General features: G+C 42.7%; 4 protein-coding genes across 7 annotated transcripts in view; 1 reads left to right on the forward strand and 3 right to left on the reverse strand.

Moving 5' to 3' along the window:
* Positions 1-1,882: 1,882 nt before the first annotated feature.
* Positions 1,883-2,791, reverse strand: LOC6580980. The gene has a single exon (XM_002006737.4). The coding sequence runs from the start codon at positions 2,717-2,719 to the stop codon at positions 2,054-2,056; it is 666 nt and encodes a 221-aa protein (XP_002006773.2). The 5' UTR covers positions 2,720-2,791; the 3' UTR covers positions 1,883-2,053.
* Positions 2,792-5,772: 2,981 nt separating this feature from the next.
* Positions 5,773-9,854, forward strand: LOC6580981. 2 transcript variants are annotated; one of them, XM_002006738.4, is made up of 7 exons: positions 5,773-6,398; positions 6,461-6,837; positions 7,008-7,300; positions 7,365-7,701; positions 7,754-8,379; positions 8,441-8,990; positions 9,438-9,854. In XM_002006738.4, exons 1-7 carry the CDS (start codon positions 6,373-6,375, stop codon positions 9,710-9,712), a joined length of 2,484 nt encoding a protein of 827 aa, XP_002006774.2. In that variant the 5' UTR covers positions 5,773-6,372; the 3' UTR covers positions 9,713-9,854. The 2 variants fall into 2 exon arrangements, with proteins under 2 accessions (XP_002006774.2, XP_032585732.1); XM_032729841.2 differs by having other exon boundaries at positions 7,763-8,379.
* A 1,118-nt stretch (positions 9,855-10,972) lies between these two features.
* The window catches only part of LOC6580982, a 67,707-nt gene continuing 58,144 nt past the window's right edge, over positions 10,973-20,535 (reverse strand). The window contains exons 5-6 of one of the 2 annotated variants that reach the window (XM_002006739.4): positions 11,695-12,141; positions 10,973-11,560 (exon numbers count right to left, since the gene is read on the reverse strand). In XM_002006739.4, coding sequence (XP_002006775.1) covers positions 11,542-11,560; positions 11,695-12,141 — 466 coding nt within the window. In that variant the 3' untranslated portion in view covers positions 10,973-11,541. Of the gene's footprint in view, positions 11,561-11,694; positions 12,142-18,111; positions 18,751-18,811; positions 20,458-20,535 lie in introns of those variants that run through there. The other variant, XR_006357910.1, reaches the window with a different exon arrangement.
* Positions 14,290-18,058, reverse strand: LOC122757766 (mucin-2). 2 transcript variants are annotated; one of them, XM_044011174.1, is made up of 2 exons: positions 17,630-18,058; positions 14,290-17,551 (listed from the first exon to the last, which is right to left on the reverse strand). In XM_044011174.1, exon 2 carries the CDS (start codon positions 16,679-16,681, stop codon positions 15,590-15,592), a length of 1,092 nt encoding a protein of 363 aa, XP_043867109.1. In that variant the 5' UTR covers positions 16,682-17,551; positions 17,630-18,058; the 3' UTR covers positions 14,290-15,589. The 2 variants fall into 2 exon arrangements, with proteins under 2 accessions (XP_043867109.1, XP_043867110.1); XM_044011175.1 differs by having other exon boundaries at positions 17,605-18,058.

A 20,535-nucleotide genomic window follows, 5' to 3' on the forward strand; every position in this document is an offset into this window, starting at 1 on the left:
CAAGGAATTCTTTTATTATTTATTTATTTATTATTATTTTGTATAGATCAGTTTGATAAATTGAGAAGTTTTATATCGTTCTAGTATTTTAAGCAACGTATTAATTGCCACATGAAATCTAATCTGAGTCCTACAATTATATTTTGTTTAAAGAACATTTACAAAAATATATCACTAAAGCTAATAGAGCGCGCTTCAGGATAAACATCCTTTCGCCCACTCATAGAAGAGAGCACACATTGTGGAGCTCGCACATTTGTGGTTAGCTCTTAGCACATATCGTGCTACTGGCCAGGCGGGTGGCTGAGGTCCGTATGCGACTCGCAGAGCTCTCTGCATCAGTGGCCCATTGCTGTCGTAAAGCCTCATTTTGTTTAGGTGGTGAGTCATGTGACACGGAGCACCCAGCTCAGTTAGCTGGGGCATGGGGATGGGGGCGAAGCAGCCAGGCAAACATGCATAAAAAAGTTTTATAATAAAATTATTTGTTTGGGCCCAAATAGACAAGTTTTCAGCCATACATTTCATTTGTGCGAAATGTCACTCTGGGGCATACTTTTGCCCAACAACCGAGCAACTGAACAGCAGCAGCAGCACCACCAACAACAACAACAACAACAGCAACAAGGACACATGTTTTGGCAAATCTGCAAGTGAGGTTCAGGACACGCCGGATTCCCAGCCGAGGAGGCAGTCGGCTGGCCGTCAATGCCAGATCTCTGGCAATTAAACATGGCCTGGCTAAACATTTGCATTTATGTGAAAAGCTGCAGAAAATAAAAAATTAAATGGAAATAAAATGCATTGCATTTCTGTTGGCGCTTTTCATTAGCCAGGCCCCAAGGACAGCAGCAGCAAAGGCAGCAGCGGCTCCTGCGGCTCTTGCTGTTGTCTGGCACCCAAAGTGACTTTCAATGTAAACGTCAGCGCTTTGTGCTGTTGACATTTGTGTTCGTCCAGACGACAGTCGGCGGGGACAAGGACAACGACAACGACAACGACAACGTCGACGTCGACGTTGAGGGCAACAATTTGCGATAAACATCTCAGCGGCATGCAAATCCCTTTTAGGAATGCCACCAGGCGCAGAAGTACACTTCGCCATTTCGAGAGGCGCGCCACAAAGCAAAGTAGCTGCAGCTCTATGCTCGGTGCGGCATCCCTTTCGACTTGGCATTAACCAACACTGGCAGCATTAACATCAACTTCAGATTGCACTCGAATTGAGTAGACAGCCAAGCTATAAGCTGCGCCCAAGGAAGCCTAGCTGAATGCACTAGCAATCGAATTAAATATATATATAAACAGAATTACATACATATATGAAGTCATTACAAGAGATCACAAATGATGGCAAATACTTCAAAGCATCTGCAATGAGTCCCATTCAAAACTACTTTTATGTACTTACAATGAGTGAGGTCATATAAACAGCAGGAGAACTGCGTAACATCCTTGCAAATCCCCTCACTTATGCCCCTCCAGGGCAAGCTCTGCTACTAGCACCATTCGCAAAACATCTTGTCCAGCATCGAATGCATAAGGAAGCCAATTTACTATAATAGATCAAATTAGTCGGAATCGGGGCATTAAGTTCAATACAAACAAATGAGTAATATTCAAATGCCCTATTTGAACAAATCATACCTCAGTTGATAATCTTTCAAGGACACAAATACAATTAAGAAGCCCTAGAAAATAACTGAGACAGTCAGGAAACGATTTGTTGCCCTCGTCCGACATATTATCCATAGCACCGAACAAATTAACAGTTATTAGTTATAACAGCCAATACAAGCATCCATAAGCAAATTCAGCAATGAGTATTCAATATATGTGCTATATAAAATATTTACATAAATATGTATACTTATAGACACTGTTTATTATATACATACACGACTTTAATCTATTATATTTTCTCTGTACAACTCAATATGGATTGACAATTTGGTATTAAATATGATAAACAAAACGATTTGTTTTTTCAGTCTGGATCACGTCAATTATAAACTTGTCTAACATGTGGCCTACGTTGCTTGACCTTCTGTATTCACCGATATAAATTTTGGTAGTAGCGCCACACATCGCAAACGGATCGCGGATGGAGACTATCAGAGGATACTGGCTTCCATGCCGCTTTATACTCTGAGAAACTCGGATAGCGGGTTCGCGGCCTCTTGCTGGCTTTCTGCACTGCTCTGTCTTCAACTGTACCCTTCAGGCCCTCGGACTCGGGGCCCTTGGCATCTGTGGGTAGCTGGCCGGGAGTATCGGGGGGACAGTACGGCTTGGGCGTCTTGACGCGACGTTTGATCTCTGGTGGTATCATCTGAATATGTTTGATGGTCTTCCTTCTTGGGGCACAGTCCACCCAGTTGGATTGGAATGCCCGATCTAAACTCTTGCTAGGCTTGTATAAGCGCGTATCAAGTCGCGTATTACCGAAATTTGGGACTATACCATCTGGTCTGTTGGGCACACTAAAGCTCGGAAACCCTAGACGAGGTTTAGCCCTACTCCCGACATCTGATTTTTGTGGCCGGACCTGCTCTTTATCCACTGGCTTCATGGTCTTCTGTACCCAGTACGACTCCTTCTTTGCATGTGGAGCATGAACTTTGGCGCTAACCATGCGACGGGTCGGTATCCTTTTTAAACATATTCTGGGAAGATCTCTAAAAAACGCCGTCGAGTTACTAAAATTTTTTAAACTCATGATGAAAAAAGTGGAAAATTTTCAAATGCGTACAAAACGAATGTATGAAACCCAACAGAATACTGATTTAACGCCTACCAAAAAACTCTATGTGGCCTCGCCGAGTGACAACAAAAGCAATACCAACTGTAGATTGTAGAGAATTAAAGTCGGAAGAAAGAAACAAAATTGACATAGTACATACATATTTTCCCATGCCGTTACATAATCTGGGTTAGTTTTATTGAAATTATTGTTAAATTGAAAATTAAATTTTATTATTAATGCTCATTATATAATATAACAGCTCTAAAGGCTTTCATTTAACGTATGTATACACTTTGAACAGCTCAACAAATAATGCGGAGCAAAACTAAAAAAGCAAAAAAAAAAAAAAAATATATATATATATACAAAAATTATGCAATACTTTTGAGTATGAGAGTCAGCTTGGTATTTGAAATGCATTCAGAGAGTTGAATCGCAGTTGCGGACCGGACCCGGTGCTAGGCCAGCTGAGGTGCAAGGCAGCCGAGGCACTGTTGAGGCAATTCTGGGGAAAGTTTCAACAGCAAACAATAAACAAAACGCACTAATTAATTAGTGAGTGGGCATTTTGTGCCCTCTGGGCCAATAGACGCCTGCCCGTTCGCCAACGCGTCCCAGAGCCCGGGTGCGAATTTTCGTTTTCGTCCATTTCCGTTTTTGCAAACAACAACTCTATGAGAAATTGTTTTTTTTGCAAAAGGCATGGATGGTCCTACGTTTTTTTCTGAACTGGTAGCAGCAATTTCAGGCTTGCCAAATTGGGCCCGGGGCAGCTGCCTTGAAATCGAAACGGCCAAAAGATTGCGCCGCCAAATTGTTAACAGCAATTGACCCAATTTTATGGCCCTGCACTCATGCATATCTCGCATGAGCTGGAGGAAAAGTATGGCAGGCGAATGCGGCGTAAAAGCGAAAACTGCCGGAGTCCGTTGAATGTCCAGGCAGCGCGTACGGCACGGCGTAAACTTAATGTTTTTTCCGTGCATTTTTGCGCCCCTCCTCAGGATTGGGTTTGCTTTCGTTTTTATACTCATTCACGAAAGTGAATTAGTATATTGGTTTTGTGCAATGTCCGTCTTGCTGTCCGTCCGTCTGTCCGTCTGTCCGTATGAACGCAATCTATTTCGGCGCTATTGAAGCTAGAGGATTGAAATTTGGAACACATACTCGTGTATATCTCCGATTTATAAAGTGTTAAAATTTTCCCGATCCGCCCACTAGGGGCGTGGGAAATCGGAAAATGCATTTTCCGATATGCCAGAAATCATGTTAGTTGAAGAGCTAGAAAGCTCAAATTTGGTATGTAAGTCCGCGTCGACCACCCTAGATCACAACCTATGGCAGATATATCTCCGCCCATTGATGGCGTGGCAAATCGGATAAAACTGTATCTCTAAGAGTTTTACAGCTAGAACGCACGTCAATTAATGTTATGATTCTATAAAGAGTAATGACAAAATTATATGTCTACGCCCATTAGGGGCGTGCCAAATCGGACCTGAATATATAGTGATTTTTTCAATTCTGCTATATTTTGGACACTATTGATGCCGGAGACCTCAAATTTTGTATATATACACGGGCTGATCACCCAAGACCAAAAAGTTTTGTCGGATATATGTCCGCCCAGGGGGCGTGGCAAACCGCAAAAGTTGATATCTCCTAAAGTATAATAGCTAGATAGTTAAGTTAGCTAGATAGCTAGATAGTTAAGTTACCAGTAACCTCCTTTATCGATGACCTAAAAATAATTTTTACGTCTCTTTAGGGGCGTGACATATCGAAAAATTCCCTGTAATTTTCACATTTTTTGAGGGTAAGCATTCAAACTTTGCAGTTAGGGTACCGTTATCACGTTCTAAGAACTGACCAACAATGAGGTGTCTACGCCCAGTAGGGGCATGACAAATCGGGAAAACTGCATTTTCTATAGTGTTAGAGCGAAACTTATCTACTAAATTGCTGATGGGATGTGAATGAGTAATCCGCAGTCGGTAACGCCCGACTGCAACGTTCTTACTTGTTTTTTTTATTTTTTTATTTGTGTCTTTTTTATTGTTTGTTTATTTTTTGACGTGCGCAGCAAACCAAAAAAATGCATGAGCCTGAACGAGAGCACTGTTATGCCTACACTTTACCTGATTTTATTTTTCATTGGCTTTTATTGCTGTGCCGAGCCTTGGAGTGGCTTAGCAGCTGCCACAGAAACGAGAGTACTCAATGAATTTGCTTGCAGAGAGCATTTATCTAATCAAGTTAACAGTTAACGAATTAAACAGCGAAACCCCATTTGCGGATATCAAAGTGAAACTAAGGAACGACAGAAATTTTGATGGATAGTTCCTTCAACTGATGTGAATTCCAGTTGCCCCTAGAATAGTCTTTTCATGCTTCAGCATGGGCAATTTGACCAACTCCTTCAGCTTTAAAGCTAAAACAGCATGTTAGGGAGAATAGAAGTTAGAAAGTATATAACTGTAGTCTAATACCTATTGAATATATCAATATCCAACTCCTTCAGCTTTAAAGCTAAAACAGCATGTTAGGGAGAATAGAAGTTAGAAAGTATATAACTGTAGTCTAATACCTATTGAATATATCAATATTATATTATTATATTGAATTGGAGAAAGCTATCAAATATTTGAAATGAATTTGATCTGCCAGTGCTATGGGTTGACCTACACATAACTAATACTACGAGATGAATGAGATACAAAACGAGCAATGAGAAGTTATTACATAGGGATTAATATAAGCTCTTTAGATATGTGTAACATTCTCATTAATCAGGCATGTGAGCATGCGAGAGAGAGAGGGATAGACAGAGTTACAAAGATTGTGTAATGTGTATATATCATATAAGAGAATAATATAGTATCATCCATCATTTGGCTGGCAGTGCGAGTCTCTTTGGCCCATGGTTTCCCATCAAATAGCTCTTCTGCCGTTTGAATAAATAATGCTGTAAATTAAGTAACTAGAGCTCACTACTCAAAATTCACATAGAGCACAAATGCACTTGGCACTTTCCTAGACGAACATGCGCGCATTCTCCGCCGGAGCCACAGCCAAAGAGTGGCGGACGTGGGAGCCGTAGAAGAAGTTGTGTGCGGGAGATTGGAATGATTTCATTTACTTGCAATCAATGAAATTGCACTGATGCAATTTCGCCGGGCCAAAATAAACAACAACTGGAGTGGGGAATGGCAAAAGTAACAGTCGCAGTAAAAGCAACTTGCAACTTGCTACTTGCAACTGTTGCAGGAATGCGGGTGCGGGTTGCTGCAGACTGCCTGACTGTCTCTCTGTCTGTCTGCCTGCCTGTTTGTCTGCCGCAACAGATGCCGGGTCGACGTCAATGTTTGGGTCTCGCGGTCTGCAGCCGGGAATTTCTCATATTGCAGCCGGGACATTTCTGGCTAACAGCACGTTGCACCCGGACAGGCACCGGGACCGGCACCGGGACTGGGACGAGGCCATACTCAGCGACTGCTCTGACTGCTGCCTTACGGCTGTCTTATGCTGATAGTTCACGCGCTGCCATTGAAGTTAAGATTGGGGGACTGGATGTGACAGCCAGCACAGGGATTTGAGAAAAATGTCAGCTTGCTTCGAGTCGAAAAATGAGCAGAAAACGTAGTCAGGGTAGGTGAGTACGCCTTGGCGGTGCGTAGTAGCTCCCAGCTAACCACCGGCTTAACCCATCCACAGTCGAGCGTCTCCGACGCAACATTCCGCGCCCGAAGAGGAAGGCGACAGCACGGCACGGGGAATTAGTGCATCTAGGACCGACGCTGAGACGGTGCCCTCCGAAGCGACGAACCTCAGCGCCGATGAAGGCCAACAAGAGTTACCAGAGATTCTGTCGGCGCCCGTCATCCTGGTGGCTGGTCCTTCACCACCTGAAAATGAGGAGGCCAACACTGATCCTGAGCGCCCGCGCAGTCACGAGCCAGGTGGCACTGAAGGCGCACGAAGGGGGCCATCTCAGAGTCAGGGTGTGCAGACGAGGAGATCCTCCAGCAACTCTTACGAATATGACAGAGAAGAGCCGCTGCTCACCAAGAGGACTAAGGTATACAAAAAAAGTACGTTTGATATGTTTGAATTTGTGGAGAATACTTCAGTCTTGGCAACCGTAAGTTGGGGAGGATGTGAATGGACTTTAGCAATGGCTTCTTAAGAACTCACTTCTGGAGTGCTTCGGCTAGACCAATCTTCCGTTCTTAAACATCTCCCCTTTTTTCGATGTTTTTAGGAGGTGTATCACAAAATCCCGCTGTCGATAAATCGGACGACTCGATTCTTGATGTTATCACGTCCTCCCACCGTGCATACAATTCACAGTTAGTATCAGGAAATGATATGACAGATTTTCCGCAGTCTGAAGCATCGGGTAGGGGAAGAGCTACCGAAAGCAGCAGCAGCCCTATGTACAGCAGCAGCGGCACGATAATTCTCACCGAAGCGGAGTTAATGGATCTCGATCCAGTCGACTTTCAGCAGGGCAATCTTCCGCCGCACATGAGGCTGGAGTCCGGTCTGGCCTTCGTAAGTGGGTGAGTGGAGGACGTTAGTCAGTCGCAACTGACATTCGCTTGCAATTACCTCGTAGATCTACATGGCGATCCCGCCGGACGGTGGCTTTGGCTGGGTCGTGCTCATTCTCAGCTTTCTTGCCCAGCTCATTGTGGATGGCATCATTTTCTCGATTGGCATTCTGCTGCCCGCCATGGAGAAAGACTTCAAAGTGAGCACCTCCGCGGTGGCCCTGGTGGCCAGCATACAGATTGGATGCTACTTCATGGGCGGCGCCTTCTCCAGTGCGCTGATCAACAGCTACGGATTTCGGCCTGTGGCCATGCTGGGCGTGGCCATCTCAACGCTGGCCTTGTTGGGGGCCAGCTTCAGCCCGAATTTGACTGTCATGATATTGGTCTATGGCATCGTTGGTAGGTACCAAGTGGGACTGTGTGTACTAACACCCAACTACAAAGGCCGCAGTCGCCGCAGGTGGACCCGGATTGAGCATGATCTGGGTGAGCTCTCAGCTCATCATTGGATTCTACTTCGAGCGCTATCGTGCGCTGGCCAGCGGCTTCTCCTGCTCTGGTGCTGGTGCTGGCATTTTGATCTTCTCGATTACTAACAATCTGATGGAGCAACAGATCGGCTGGAGAAATACGGTACGGTGTCATGCCTTCCTCGTCTGTCTTCTGATTTTTGTGTCGATGGCCTATTTGGAGGTGAAGCCATCGCCAGTGGGCGTAGTTCATCGTTTTCCGGAGATCAGCTCCACTTCTTCCGAGTACTATGGCAATTTCTACGTCCACAATTTTCTGAGCGAAGACCTCTCCATGAAGAGATCCCATCCCGTGCTAGATACTTTCGAGCCCAACAAGAAGAAGGAGACTAAGCGCAAACGATGTAGGAACCTCATTTGTCCCTGTTGTGCCAAGCGTGATCATGACGATGACAAGTCCATGCGCTCTGAAGTCAACTATCTGGTACGGCCGGATCCTATGCAGCGCGACGATCTCTTTTACACGGGCCCCATTGACTACGACGAGCCGCATCGCAGGGAGCAGTTTGATGGCAAGGAGCTCGAGCTGGTGGGCACCGAGACTCATGTAAGCGAACCTCATCAATGCCCGGCCAAGGATCTCAGCACATTTTCTTTGCTCTCTCTAGCTGCAAAGTGCCGCCTATGGTCTGCACAATATTCACAATTATGACAGCACCGACATGTCGGAGTGGGTTTCCGTCTCTGACGGTTACGTTGAGCACCGTCCGGTCATTCACAAGCGCGCCGCGACCCCCGTCTCTACTCAACATAAACGCCACGTGTCATACAAGAGTCGCTGCTGGATCCATCAGAAGATCATAAAGGCCATGAATCGTCTGTTCGACATGCATTTGCTGAAAAGCTATGAGTTCCGTGTGCTGCTGGCGTCCGCTTTCCTGTATCCCATGGGCTTCAATATACCCTTTCTCTACTCCAAGATGCGCACCACGGTTCCCAACCAATACGCCCAGATGATTGGCCCCGCCATCGGCACCTCCAATTTCATAGTGCGCATTCTGTGCGGCTTTGTGGCCTACAAGCTGAGAAACTGGACGAACTACATCTGTGGGGGTGGCATGGTCCTAGGTGGCATCGCGGTCTTAGTCAGTGCCTTTTTCGGCAGCGACTTGGTCTGGTTTCAAGTTCTCTACGGGCTCTGCTACGGCGTTGCTCCAGGTGCCTTTCCCTGACTAAAACAGCACAGAGACCACGCTCTGATACCCTGTTCACAAGATAATGTTTGATGACTGACCGGCACTTGACTCTTAATCAAGAACATTGACTTTGAGTGAATCTCCTACAGTAGAATCCGGCTATAGCGACCGTCGGAAGATGCTATAACCGTATAAGTCTACTCATAAGCGGAGTCGTCATAGCCAGATTCAACTGTATTTTAACAGATCTTCGTCTTTACAGCTTAGTTGCCAACGAAGGGTTACTCCTCACTCACTCTTGCAGTAACGAACTTAAGTCGTAGTCGTAATACTCATTCGTTAATATTGACTAACGGACTTTTCACACAACCAGTATACCCTTTTTGTAAACTTCTGAACAGAGTATTCCCAGACAGTCGGCATTCTTGCAGTCCACACCTTTTACCTTTTCGCGTTTCTCTCTTTTCAGCTGTCTATGCCACGTTGCGAGCCCTCATCTATGTGCGGTATTTGGGCCTCTCGAAGCTGACGACCGCCTTTGGCATTACCGCCCTGGTCATGGGGGTAGGCGTATTCCTGGGCACCACCTTGGGCAGTGTTATGGTGGAGACGACTGGCGGTTTCATGGCTGCATTCGCGTTCGCCGGCTTGTGCATAATAATGTCGGGAATGCTGAAGCTGATTTTACCTGTTTTGATAAAGTCGAGAAACAATCGCTTAAAGAAAAAGGCTGTTTACGTTTAAAGTACAGTTTACGATGCATTGGTTTTATTAATTATTGTTGTTGCTTTGTTCTTATAGCTTGTTGTATTTTACAAAATATTTTATGCACTTGCACGACTCGCTCGTTTTCCTGTTCTTGCAATATATATGGTTTTTGTTTTTACATTTTTTGTTATGTCTGTTTAATGTCTAAATGGATTTATTTTACATTTTATTGGCTACTCAAACTGTGGCGCGCACTGTGCATGTCCAACTGTCCAAACTCGGCTTCGACTTTTATAACTAAGCTCAAACGGAATATTTGTATTTTTTACATTACATTTCATTGACTGACTCTATCTAGGCTTCTCAAACTGTTCAGTTATCGGCAATTGTAGGTTCAATAGTTGGCTATTCCCAAAGATCTATGCAGCTCGAGCTGTGCCCTTCAATGCTTACTGTGTGACTCTCGAACTGTAAGTGCTAGATGTAGATCAGAGATGATATCAAATCAATATCCTGACTTGAAACTTATATAGCTGACACCTCACGTACAATCTATGTTGGTTTCACAATTTTCGATATCTGAGTTTTAGATAAAATTTGTTCATATTGCCTACGCTGTGACTCCCAAACTGTCAGTTAATCAACATGACTGTCAAACTTTACTTTTATTTTGGTCTCTAATCTCCAATGAAAGTGCTTTCTTTTCTAATTAATTGTTGACCTTTTCATTCTACATGTATTTCGTTTGCGGCTCCCAAACTGTTTGTGGCTTACTTGAGCTGAATTTGCTAGATTTTCATTGACTGCAGTTGCTTGACATTTACTTTTCTGTTATTGCATTCTGTTAAAGTTTAATTAACTTAGTTTACATCTAATGTTAGCTTAATTGCTGTTACACACACACGCACACTTTCATAGTGTAAGAGTGTGTGTGTGTGTGTTGTTTTTTATTTTTATTACCTTGTTTGGTTACGCAAATGTTCACGCTTTGTTTTTTATTTTATTTTATTTTTATTTATTTATTTATTTATTTTTTTTTTTGGTTTGATTTGATTTTTAGTTAATATACTTTGATATGCGAGGGCGGTTTAATAAAATGCCAAAGGTAAGGGTTACAAAATCTCTTAAAATTTCGGATAAATGAAAAACTAATTTTTGTATATTAATTGTTTTTATTCGAAGTATTTTGTTAATATTTACTAAGCCGCTCTCGCATCGTCGCTTTGAATCTTAAATTTGTACGTCTACTATAAAGATTTGGTTGTTCGCTTTTGTGTTTATTTATGTATATATATATATGTATATATTTATATATGACACATAATTTGAAAGATTCGCTTGATTTGTTTATACATTAAAATTAGCTTAAGCAACTGAATTAAAGAACTTAACGACAATCTATTGGGACTTTTTATTTTCTTGATTTCATCATTTCTTGTTTCGTGTTAGCCAAATGAGTGAGAGCTCTCTTGCTTCACTCGATTCCATTCCTTTAAATCCTTTTTGCTTTTAATATTGTCAGTAGTCTTCGGTTTCATATGCAATTTCCATGATTTTCCCTTTCATTATTTTTCCATTTATATATATGTATGTATATATGTCGAAAATGTTACTGTCTGCATTTGCGTGCACTTTTAAAATCAATTTTCAATTTCGTATCGTAATCTAAATTTAAATTAAAATCGCTCAGCAGTTGTTGGGGTTTGTCTCTGCCTCTCTCTGGTCTCTCTGGTCTCACTGCCTTATTCCTTCTCGCTCTCTCGCTCTGTCTCTCCCTTCCTCTCTGCACTGTTGTCCACGAAAAGCAATTCTTACGCCTTAAATTAAAATTATATATATATGGCCTGAGCTGGGGCAGAGCGCGTTCATGTGTCTGAGTCGGACCTGCAGTCATTATGGAAGAAATTAAATGCATATTTGAATACAATTGAGCACATTGGGCAATGAGTGGGGATGGGCTAGGATGGGGCGCAGGGTGCTAGGGTTTAGAGACGATGGGGTGATTGCCCGGCACTTACCAATTAAAATAGCTCTGCGGCCCGTGACAGTTGCGCTCGGTGCCACACCATTTGGACTGCTGGAGCGCCGGGCAGGGTCGGCCGCCGCGCTTGCCATGCTTGATGACTTTGCGATATCGATGCATCTCGCCAATGCCGCAGCTCTTGCTGCAGGCCGTCCACTCGGACCAGTGGCTGACGCGGCAGTCGCGACGCCGCTTCGACGCCAATGAAGCGCGACGCCGCGTCGAGCCTGCGCCGGACTCCGATGCAGTGCCCGCTCCAGAGCCCACGCGTTCTGCTGTACCCGCAGCCGAAGCTGCGACCTTTGCCGGGTAGCCGGTGATGTTGTTCTTGTTGTTGGCCGCATCGTTGCGTCTGTAGCTGCTCGCAATGCTCTGCAGCAGTGCATGCTTATCATTCTTGGGCACCACGTTGCCCACTCCCGGCAGTTGGCTGTTGTTGTAGCTGCGAGTGCGAGAGAGCAGGCAGAAGCGGATGTGAAATTAATTAAATGGAAGATACATAATATCGATAAGCTACACTTATAGTATGTATTTCATTAAGGAATAAATATCTATTATTTAATATATGAAAAACAATATGATGGAAAATAAATCTGAATAAATTGATATCTTTTCATACGTATATAAATATATAAATATAGTCTGAAGTCTACTAAAATATTTAATCAGAATTTATAATATTTCAATGTATTTGTAAATATTTCAATCAAACGTGATATTTCAATAATTTATTTCATTAATTAAATTCTTTTTTTTTTTAATTTTTCTTTGAGAGACTTGTAGTTTCGAGTATCACATTCCGTAGAACTTAAGATACCTAAAATGACGGTGAGTTGGAGTGGAAATAAGTGCTATTAAAGTTGAGTAGATAAATGAGATACTTTGCGTTGATGAGTTATGAATGAGTTGAATGACGATGAGTGAGTGGTGATGATTACATGAAATGATTGAATGAAAGACAAAATTACGCAGTAAAAAATCTTGAAAAAATTAAAATAAAGTGAAATAATAATAATATTAATAATAATGAAGTTAGTGTTGCAAATAAATACCTGAAACATTTATAAAAAAAAAAAAAATCTTAAAAATATTTATAATAAACTTTTAATTGATGGATGGAAGCAGAACTTGAAAGCCCTCTTTGGAATATAATAGACTGATTGGGGTTTTCTATGTACTCAATGCTAAAAACTGTTATCCGGTAAATGCCGCTCACTGTGCACAGTAGAATCGGGTATTCCTTGGCATCATTAGAGAGTTGTCTGGATGGATCTAAGCGATATTTTTGGTCGCTTGTCGCAGACACAGTGAACGAGCCCAAATTGCGCATAAAATAACATTTACTTGCTAAAGTTTGAGGCGCTCGTCTAACGGTAATTGCCATAAATATGATCAGCGCAAATTGTTGCTAATAGCACACTCGCACACACACATTCACATATGCACACACACACACATACGCTGTGCTGGAGTACATTTTTGACTCTGGAGGAAAAAAGTAATGTTTGTAATTTCAATTTGGGGAATTTTCTTCATTACTTTCGCCAGGCAGTCGGCAGTCGCGAGGCAGCTGCGGCCTTTGGCAGCGCGACAGTGTTTTCGTCGCTTTTGCACAGTTTTCTTCGCTTGGCTCTGAGGCTTTTCAGTCTGTCGACTCGGTTGGACTCTTTAGTCTGTTGCTACACGTTTTCAATATTTTCGCCAATTTGCTTGGCATTTTTGCGGGGCGGAGCAAAAGCCCCCTCCTGCTCTTTTGATTCCTTCTTTTTTTTTTCTTTTCATTATTATTTGCGCGATTTTGCACGGCATACACGCGGCATGTGTATGCAAATAAACGAAAAGTGCAGGAAACAAAACACGGAAGCCAACCAGGAAGGAAGGAAGGAAGGAACCTGACGGCGGCACAGCAAATGTTGCTTACATGCCCCGCACCGCCCCGCCCACCCTGCCCTCCACTGACCTGTCCCGTTCCGTTCCGCCTCGCTCAGCACAGCGGGCGAACTGCAAAAGGCAAATTTAAATTGAAATTGTCTACAGCTGACGTGCTGAAATAAGAACGCGCACAGCGCAAAACACCTTGCAACAACATGGCGAATACGTAATCTCTTTCTCTCTCTCTCTCTCTCTCTCTCTCTCTCTGTTATGGGTAATTCTCACTGTGGGCGTAGGTGTATTAAGGAGTAAGCCACACAGCTTTACATATCGTGAGCTACTTAACGCAATCATAAAGGCAATTCCATCGATTTATAAGCAAACTCTTAATACAAGTCAAAATTCGTTCTACATGCTGATGCTGTTGCTAAAGTGAATTTCAATGATAGAATAGTAGATTAGGAATAAATGAAAATAAATTCAGAAATTATTTGCTGTTGACAGTGAGAGCTAGTTTAAATAGTTTCGCTTGTCTTTCCGTTTTCATTATATGATATTCTCCTGCTTCAGATTTAGTCAAATCCGTCAACAAATCTACTTGAACAGTGTCAGTGTCAAAGCAATTTTTTTGGGGGAATATTTTTTCAAGTTTAGGTAAATATATAGATAGCACACTATAGATATACATATAACTCCCTCCTGCATAACAACAACGAAATTGCGCTTCAAAAACTTAGCAATTTATTCACAGTCATAACATAAGGATAGATAGAAATGAAACATATACATATAGGAGATATTACGGGTTACACACAGATTCACACACGCTGAACGTAACTAGAGGTCTACATTATGATACAACAACAAACTTCCGGCTGGGTGTAGACCGTGGCTGTGGCTAGGCCGGGTGCTGGCGGTCCGTAGCTCTCAACAATGACGGGTGGTCGTGGGGCAGCGCCGACAACAATTGGCGGTGCGCCAATAACGACCGGCGGCGGAGCAAGGTTAATGCCCACGCCTATGGGCGGTGGCCGAGCGCCAATGTTGACATCCACATTAACATTCGTTCGTCCGGGTGGCGGTGGTCCGGGCCGAAAGCCCGGCGGGGGCGGGCGTTGCGCTGGGCCGGGCCCGTAACCGCGTCCTGGTGGCGGCATCGCTCAGATCCTCGAGTATAGTTCCGCGGCCGTTGACTGACCGCTGACTGAATGCCGTCAAGTGTTTTTATCGCAATGGTCATTCACTGTGGAGTTGCCCACGAGTGGGTAAACTAATTAATTATCAATTACGCTTTGGCAGCGACGGTGATTTTGTTTGCACCTTCGATTAGATAAGACGCTGCGCGACAGTGGCGCTGGCTTAACTTCACATGCTGCTGATAAGACGGCTTTGTCATCGATAAGCGATGACTGTGCTGCCCCAGCGAATGGAATGTGAGCCACTCAAGCCACTCTGCTCTAATCGAGAGCTGAATGTTAAGTAAGCGAAGATTCTGACTAACAGAACAGTAGCTGTAGTGCAAGGGAGATAGCGATAGTTGAGCACTCGAATCTAACACCTAACAGAAGAAGGAAGTTCTGTGCGCCTAACAGAGCTTTGACTGTTATTTCTCTGAACATTCGGATTTCCTTTAAAGTTAACTGCGTAATGTTATGTACGTATTGATAACTCTGTTAACTATATAAATGCAACACTGTTAAAATGCACGATCGTGTAACTGTTATGTTAACAGTTGTTTACTTTGCTATATAAATGTAATTGATTTCAACTATGTTACATAGTTTATGTATGCCAAAAATTACGTAAGAAATGTATTTTATTCGTTTTCTTTATTTATTTTTTTTATTATACCCTGATTTTGTAATCATATGCGTATGTAATCGTATTAAGCAATATGCATAATTAACAATATTGTTAATTACGTAAAAACGGTTTTTATGTAATTCGATTTTCCGGCTGTTTCTATCTAATCTTGTATAGTTATACAGACTCAACTCAGTTTGGATTTGCATTGTTGCCTAGCAAATGGCGCAGCAGCAACGCTTCTTGATGCCCTGCGATGCGGCCGCACTGGAATCCATGCTAACTCTGTAGTTCTTGCTGCGTGTGTCGTTGTGGTCCACGGATACCTTGCCGACGAGCAGCATGGGTGGTGCAGGTGGTGCAGCCGTTCGCAACGGCGTCACTGTAATAATCTCCATTTGGCTAACAGCCGCTCTTGATGGACTTGCCGCTGGTGGAGTAACTGGTGTTAGTGGTGGACTCGCTCCTGCTGCTGCTGCTGCTGCTGTGGCTGTTGCTGCTGCTGTTGCTGCTGATGTGGGTTGTGTGCTGACTACGGCCAGTCTCTGCACCACCCACCCCGAACTGTTGGGTGTGGATGGTACCTGTTGTGGTTGCTGCTGAACTGTTTTTGGCGCCGGTTGCTGAGGCGGCGTATTCGAATCCAGTGGCCCTACTGTCTGCTCAGTGGTTGCAGCTGGTGTTGGAGGTGCGGACAGATGCAGCTGGGACTCAATTATGCACGCTGTTTGCCTCACAGTGCCCGTCGGCGAGGGGGTGGCTGGTGGTTGACTGCGGCTGAAGTTGGTGGGTGAGGGTGTCTGAATTACAGGTGGATTCGGTTGAACAGCCGATGCCATTGACTGTTGTGGCGAAGCATCCAAATCTGTTAGCCATACAAGCTGATCCCCCTCCTCGGTGGGCGTTAGATATGGCGGTGAGCTGTCTGGCAGTGGTGGTGGCAAGCTTAACTGTGGTGTAGCCTGCTTATGCTTATGCTTATGCTGGTGGTGGTGGTGATGGTGATGCGTGTGCTGCTCTTCTTCTTCTTCTTCTTCCTCTGCTTCTTCTAGCTGCTCCATAACTCCCATAACTTCCTGCTCGTCGCTGACATCAGTTATGGTCAAAGTCGTTGCCTCCTCCTCCTCCTTCGTCTGCTGATGATGCCGATGATGATGTTTGTGGTGATGATGGCGATGATGATGTTCACGTATCCCTTGTGGTGTTTCAATTGTGGTTATTTCTATCTCTTCATTTATCGTCGTGGCACCACTTATCCTTTCTGAGCTAATTTCTTCAATTCGCATAGTTGTTGTTGTATTTTCCATTGTATTCCTTGCACTCGCGGTCCGCTGTCCGTTGGGTATTCTCTGCGCTGCCTGACTAAAATTTCACAGTGGCGACCCCGACAATTTATAGTCTAATGTTTATGTCATAGCAAATGTATTTTCATGCCACAAATCCATACCAATGGTGGCTAGTTAACTGATAAGATAGTTGCCAAAACTAGCTTTTATTTTGTCATTTATTTCGCTTTTGGCGACGCCAATTGAGTTTCTGACAAAGGCGGAAATGGCAGTTCATTGACAAACTATAACATTCCTATAACTATATCAAAAGCAAACAATAACCATTTCTATGTAAATTTGAAGATGTAATCAGAAAACATTTTATGGATTGGTGCAGTTGTTTTCAGAAAAGCAACAACCGACAGCAAAATTCTTTAAAAATAATAATATATACATATGTATATATCTAATACATATGTATCTAATTGAATACTTTTAATATCACCTTACCACGGGAAATAAAAAAAGTTTTTATTTGGAATGTTATTTTGTTTTTAATAAATTCACATAAAGGGTTACCTGCAGTATTACTATCATAGCTGGGTTGCCTGATATATAAAAAGTCATAACATATATATAAATCTAAATATTTATATTTTTCTTTTTGGACATAACCCACTAAAAATAGATTTCTTATCAATTTACTCGCTAGCCCCATTTCCATAAGAGTATTTAATCTTCGGCTTATTGAAATAGATTTCGGTTTATTTTTTGCCTTCAGTTTTTAGCTTATTTGGCAGCTTTTTGATTTGGCATTTATCTCTGGTGGCTGCTGGGGCATTTTCTCTGCAGCTGCACCTTCTGCCTTGCTGGCTTGCTTCATCTGCTGTTGCTGCTGTACATTTTTCTCTGGAAATTGCATTAATTTTTGATATGACTACTTCGATATACGTTCCATGTACTTCGATCAGTTCTTATCTGTCTAACTGCTGCTCTTCGCTTCTTGTTTTTGGCGCTGTCTTTGTGCATTGGTTGCACTCGCTCCAATAACCACAAGTGTCGCTGGTGGTATGGACATCTCCCGGATTGTTGATGCTTTAGGCTGGGCGCTGCTGAGGCTACTGTTGCCACTCACAGGCATTTGCCTTAGTTTTATTAGTCGCACAAGGCAGAGGCTTTACGGCCTGATAAGATATTGATAGATACTTCATACCTGTCCAAATGCCTGGGCTCATTTCATATGCTCCGCCTGCCAAGGTACTATAATTGATAACTAATGACGTCATGGGCTTAAGGCAATTCAAGTGCGAAAATATTCTTGAGGGTATTCACTCCATTATGGACTGATAGATATTTTTATAATAAATTATTGACTATTCCAATGTACTATGGATTTTTATTTTATTTTTTCTCTTCCGTTTATTTGTATTCATACATATAATTTTGTTCAACTAAGGTTGTCTTATATATATTGCATTCTATTTTTTTTTCTTATATCGTTCGTTATATATAAATGGAAGTGGAATTGAGTTTTCTGGGAATTTTCGTTGCTTCTCTTGGGGATCTCTTGCTTGATGTTATCGTTTTAGTGTGCTGCGTATATTTGGTTATTTATTGGTTATTTTCTATAAAAACAACCTTCTAAATATAGTAAAACCCAAGTCAATCAATATAAGATTTTTCTCTGTTTCTTTATATCTGCGCATAAATATTTTACAGATTTTTCACTTGCTCAATTTCTATATTATTTGAATTGCTTTTATATCATTGCTCTACTTTTAAAATAATAGAATACTATTGAGATACAGTTAGATTATCTGCTTAACTGAATTGAAGCTCTACGTGTTGACTCTAGAATTGTTATCGCTACAGAACTTCTTAGCTTCTATATCGATATTAATTCTTTTTAATCTTTTTTCATCATTAATCAGGCATGAATAATTTTCTTTCGCTTCCTTCTTTAATTGGCAATGTCTTATCTTCTGCATTTTCCATGTCGGGTTCTTTTTTCTCGTGCCCTTTCAACAGTTTCTTGTACCACTTTCTATGTGTTTTCTTGGTATTTTCTTTCAGCTGCTGCTTTGCCTGCTGCCGTTGCTTTCGCTCAGCTGCAGATTTGATATGTTTTTAATAATTGAATACTGTTTTTCTTGCAAGTTTCGAGCTTACTTTTCGCCAGCTGCAGCTCGCGTTGGCGTTGCATCTGCATCTGCTGCATGCGTCCCGGCAGCTGCTGTTGCTGCCCCTGCATGTTGCATGCGCTGTTCATAGCAATGAGCGTGATAGTCGGTGCCAATGCGAACATGTTGTGGCCGCAGAGAGCTGGGTCGAGTGAGTGCTGTGGGTGGCTTTCGAGTGCCTCGGCTTTTATGGACAGACAGAGCAGCGGAGGCGCGCGCGCTGGCATTGATAAGATTGCGAGTAATTACACTGTCCGAGCAGGTTTTGGCGCTTGGCATTGCTTTGGCTGCTTTGGTTGCTTTGGCGCTGTTGGCGCTTTTGTCAGCTTGCCAATTGCTGTTGAAGCGAGCCAGCCACGCCCACGCATGGCCATCGGCACTTTAGCCAGCTGGCACTCAGACACGTACGCAGCCACCCTCCAGCCGTGCAACGCCTCCTGCTTAGCTCCGGCTTCGGCTTGTCATTAAATATGCAGGTTAGCAGTGCCAATGGTGCCAAAAATCCACTCCAGTTGCACGATGCATCGTGATGGGCGTGGCACTGGATTAGTTGTCGCCTTCGCGCTTCGCATCCTGCACGTCGAGGACACTGTTGTCTATGTCGAGTTGAAATCCTGTACTAAGTTTTTCGAGCCCATTCGTATACCCTGTCGAGCCACGGTAAATAAATTGCGCTGGATCTTATATCACTTAATTAATGTGCAGTCGATGGCAAATTTATCAATGCAATATAAAATTCGAATATTTCTTAGCGAAACTCTTAAATTTCAGTTTGGAGAATTTTGGCTTTTTTTGTTTTCTTTTTTTTGCCTAATATATTGTAAGTAATATATTAACTAAAAATATTTGTTAATATTGTATATTTTAGATGAAATTTAATATAAAATTGAAATTAACAACTTAAGCACTGGCCAGTTCATTACATAAGAGCCTTATCAGAATCTGCGTGCTAAATTAATCGCTTTTAAGCAGATGACAACCAATTAACCTTTATTGATATTATAAATTGAAAGTTTACAAATTTAGTAGAACTCAGATATGCCGAGTAATATTAAATGAATAAGCACACATTATATTCTACCAAAAAACCTTTTGCCGACGACTGTCTATATATATAACCCAATAACTGATCTTAGGCCAGGCCTGCCATTAAATAAAATGGGAACCGAGTAAATTTATCTGAACAGACGTGAGGAGATCATCATCACAGCATCACTTCATGCACTTGCATATATATTTGCTAATGCGGATTGTGAAACGTATTTACTCATCCAACTATCTCATGGTAGGGTACTCGAGAGGCTCTTTCGCTCAACTATCTTTAGTCAATCTGATCCGGAGTTATCGAATTGTTAAATCTCATGGTAGGGTATTCTTTAGCTGTCTCTTTCGCTCAACACTAGCATTTTCCTTCTTTGTCTTCCTTTGCTGCTGCTTTGGTATTGGGGCGAGTTCTCTTTAAAGTTGCAACATTAGCCCAGCTACGTGCCTCGCTCTCAGTCAGTGTCTTGGGCCCACTTGCAACCTTCTTGCAGTGGCGTAGTGTAATGTGCCTTGAAGTGTGTTGGGCTGGAGAGCAGCTTTTGTTTGCTGTTGCTGTTGCTGTTGCAGTTGCTGTTGTTGTTGTTGTTGTAGCTGCAGGCAGCTGCTTGAAATGTGCTGCAAGCAGTTTTCCACGTCGCAGACAAACACCTGACGCATATGTTAAGTATG

Source organism: Drosophila mojavensis, unplaced genomic scaffold (assembly GCF_018153725.1).
Source record: "Drosophila mojavensis isolate 15081-1352.22 unplaced genomic scaffold, ASM1815372v1 contig_81, whole genome shotgun sequence".
Taxonomy (NCBI): Eukaryota; Metazoa; Arthropoda; class Insecta; order Diptera; family Drosophilidae; genus Drosophila; species Drosophila mojavensis.

Bases quoted from the DNA above. Each gene is read 5' to 3' on its own strand.
- LOC6580980 (XM_002006737.4), bottom strand. From the start codon at position 2,719: ATGAGTTTAAAAAATTTTAGTAACTCGACGGCGTTTTTTAGAGATCTT.
- LOC6580981 (XM_002006738.4), top strand. From the start codon at position 6,373: ATGAGCAGAAAACGTAGTCAGGGTAG. The intron at 7,702-7,753 runs GTAGGTACCAAG...CAAAGGCCGCAG, and splicing joins ATTGGTCTATGGCATCGTTG to TCGCCGCAGGTGGACCCGGA. The intron at 8,380-8,440 runs GTAAGCGAACCT...TGCTCTCTCTAG, and splicing joins TGGTGGGCACCGAGACTCAT to CTGCAAAGTGCCGCCTATGG.
- LOC122757766 (XM_044011174.1), bottom strand. From the start codon at position 16,681: ATGGAAAATACAACAACAACTATGCGAATTGAAGAAATTAGCTCAGAA.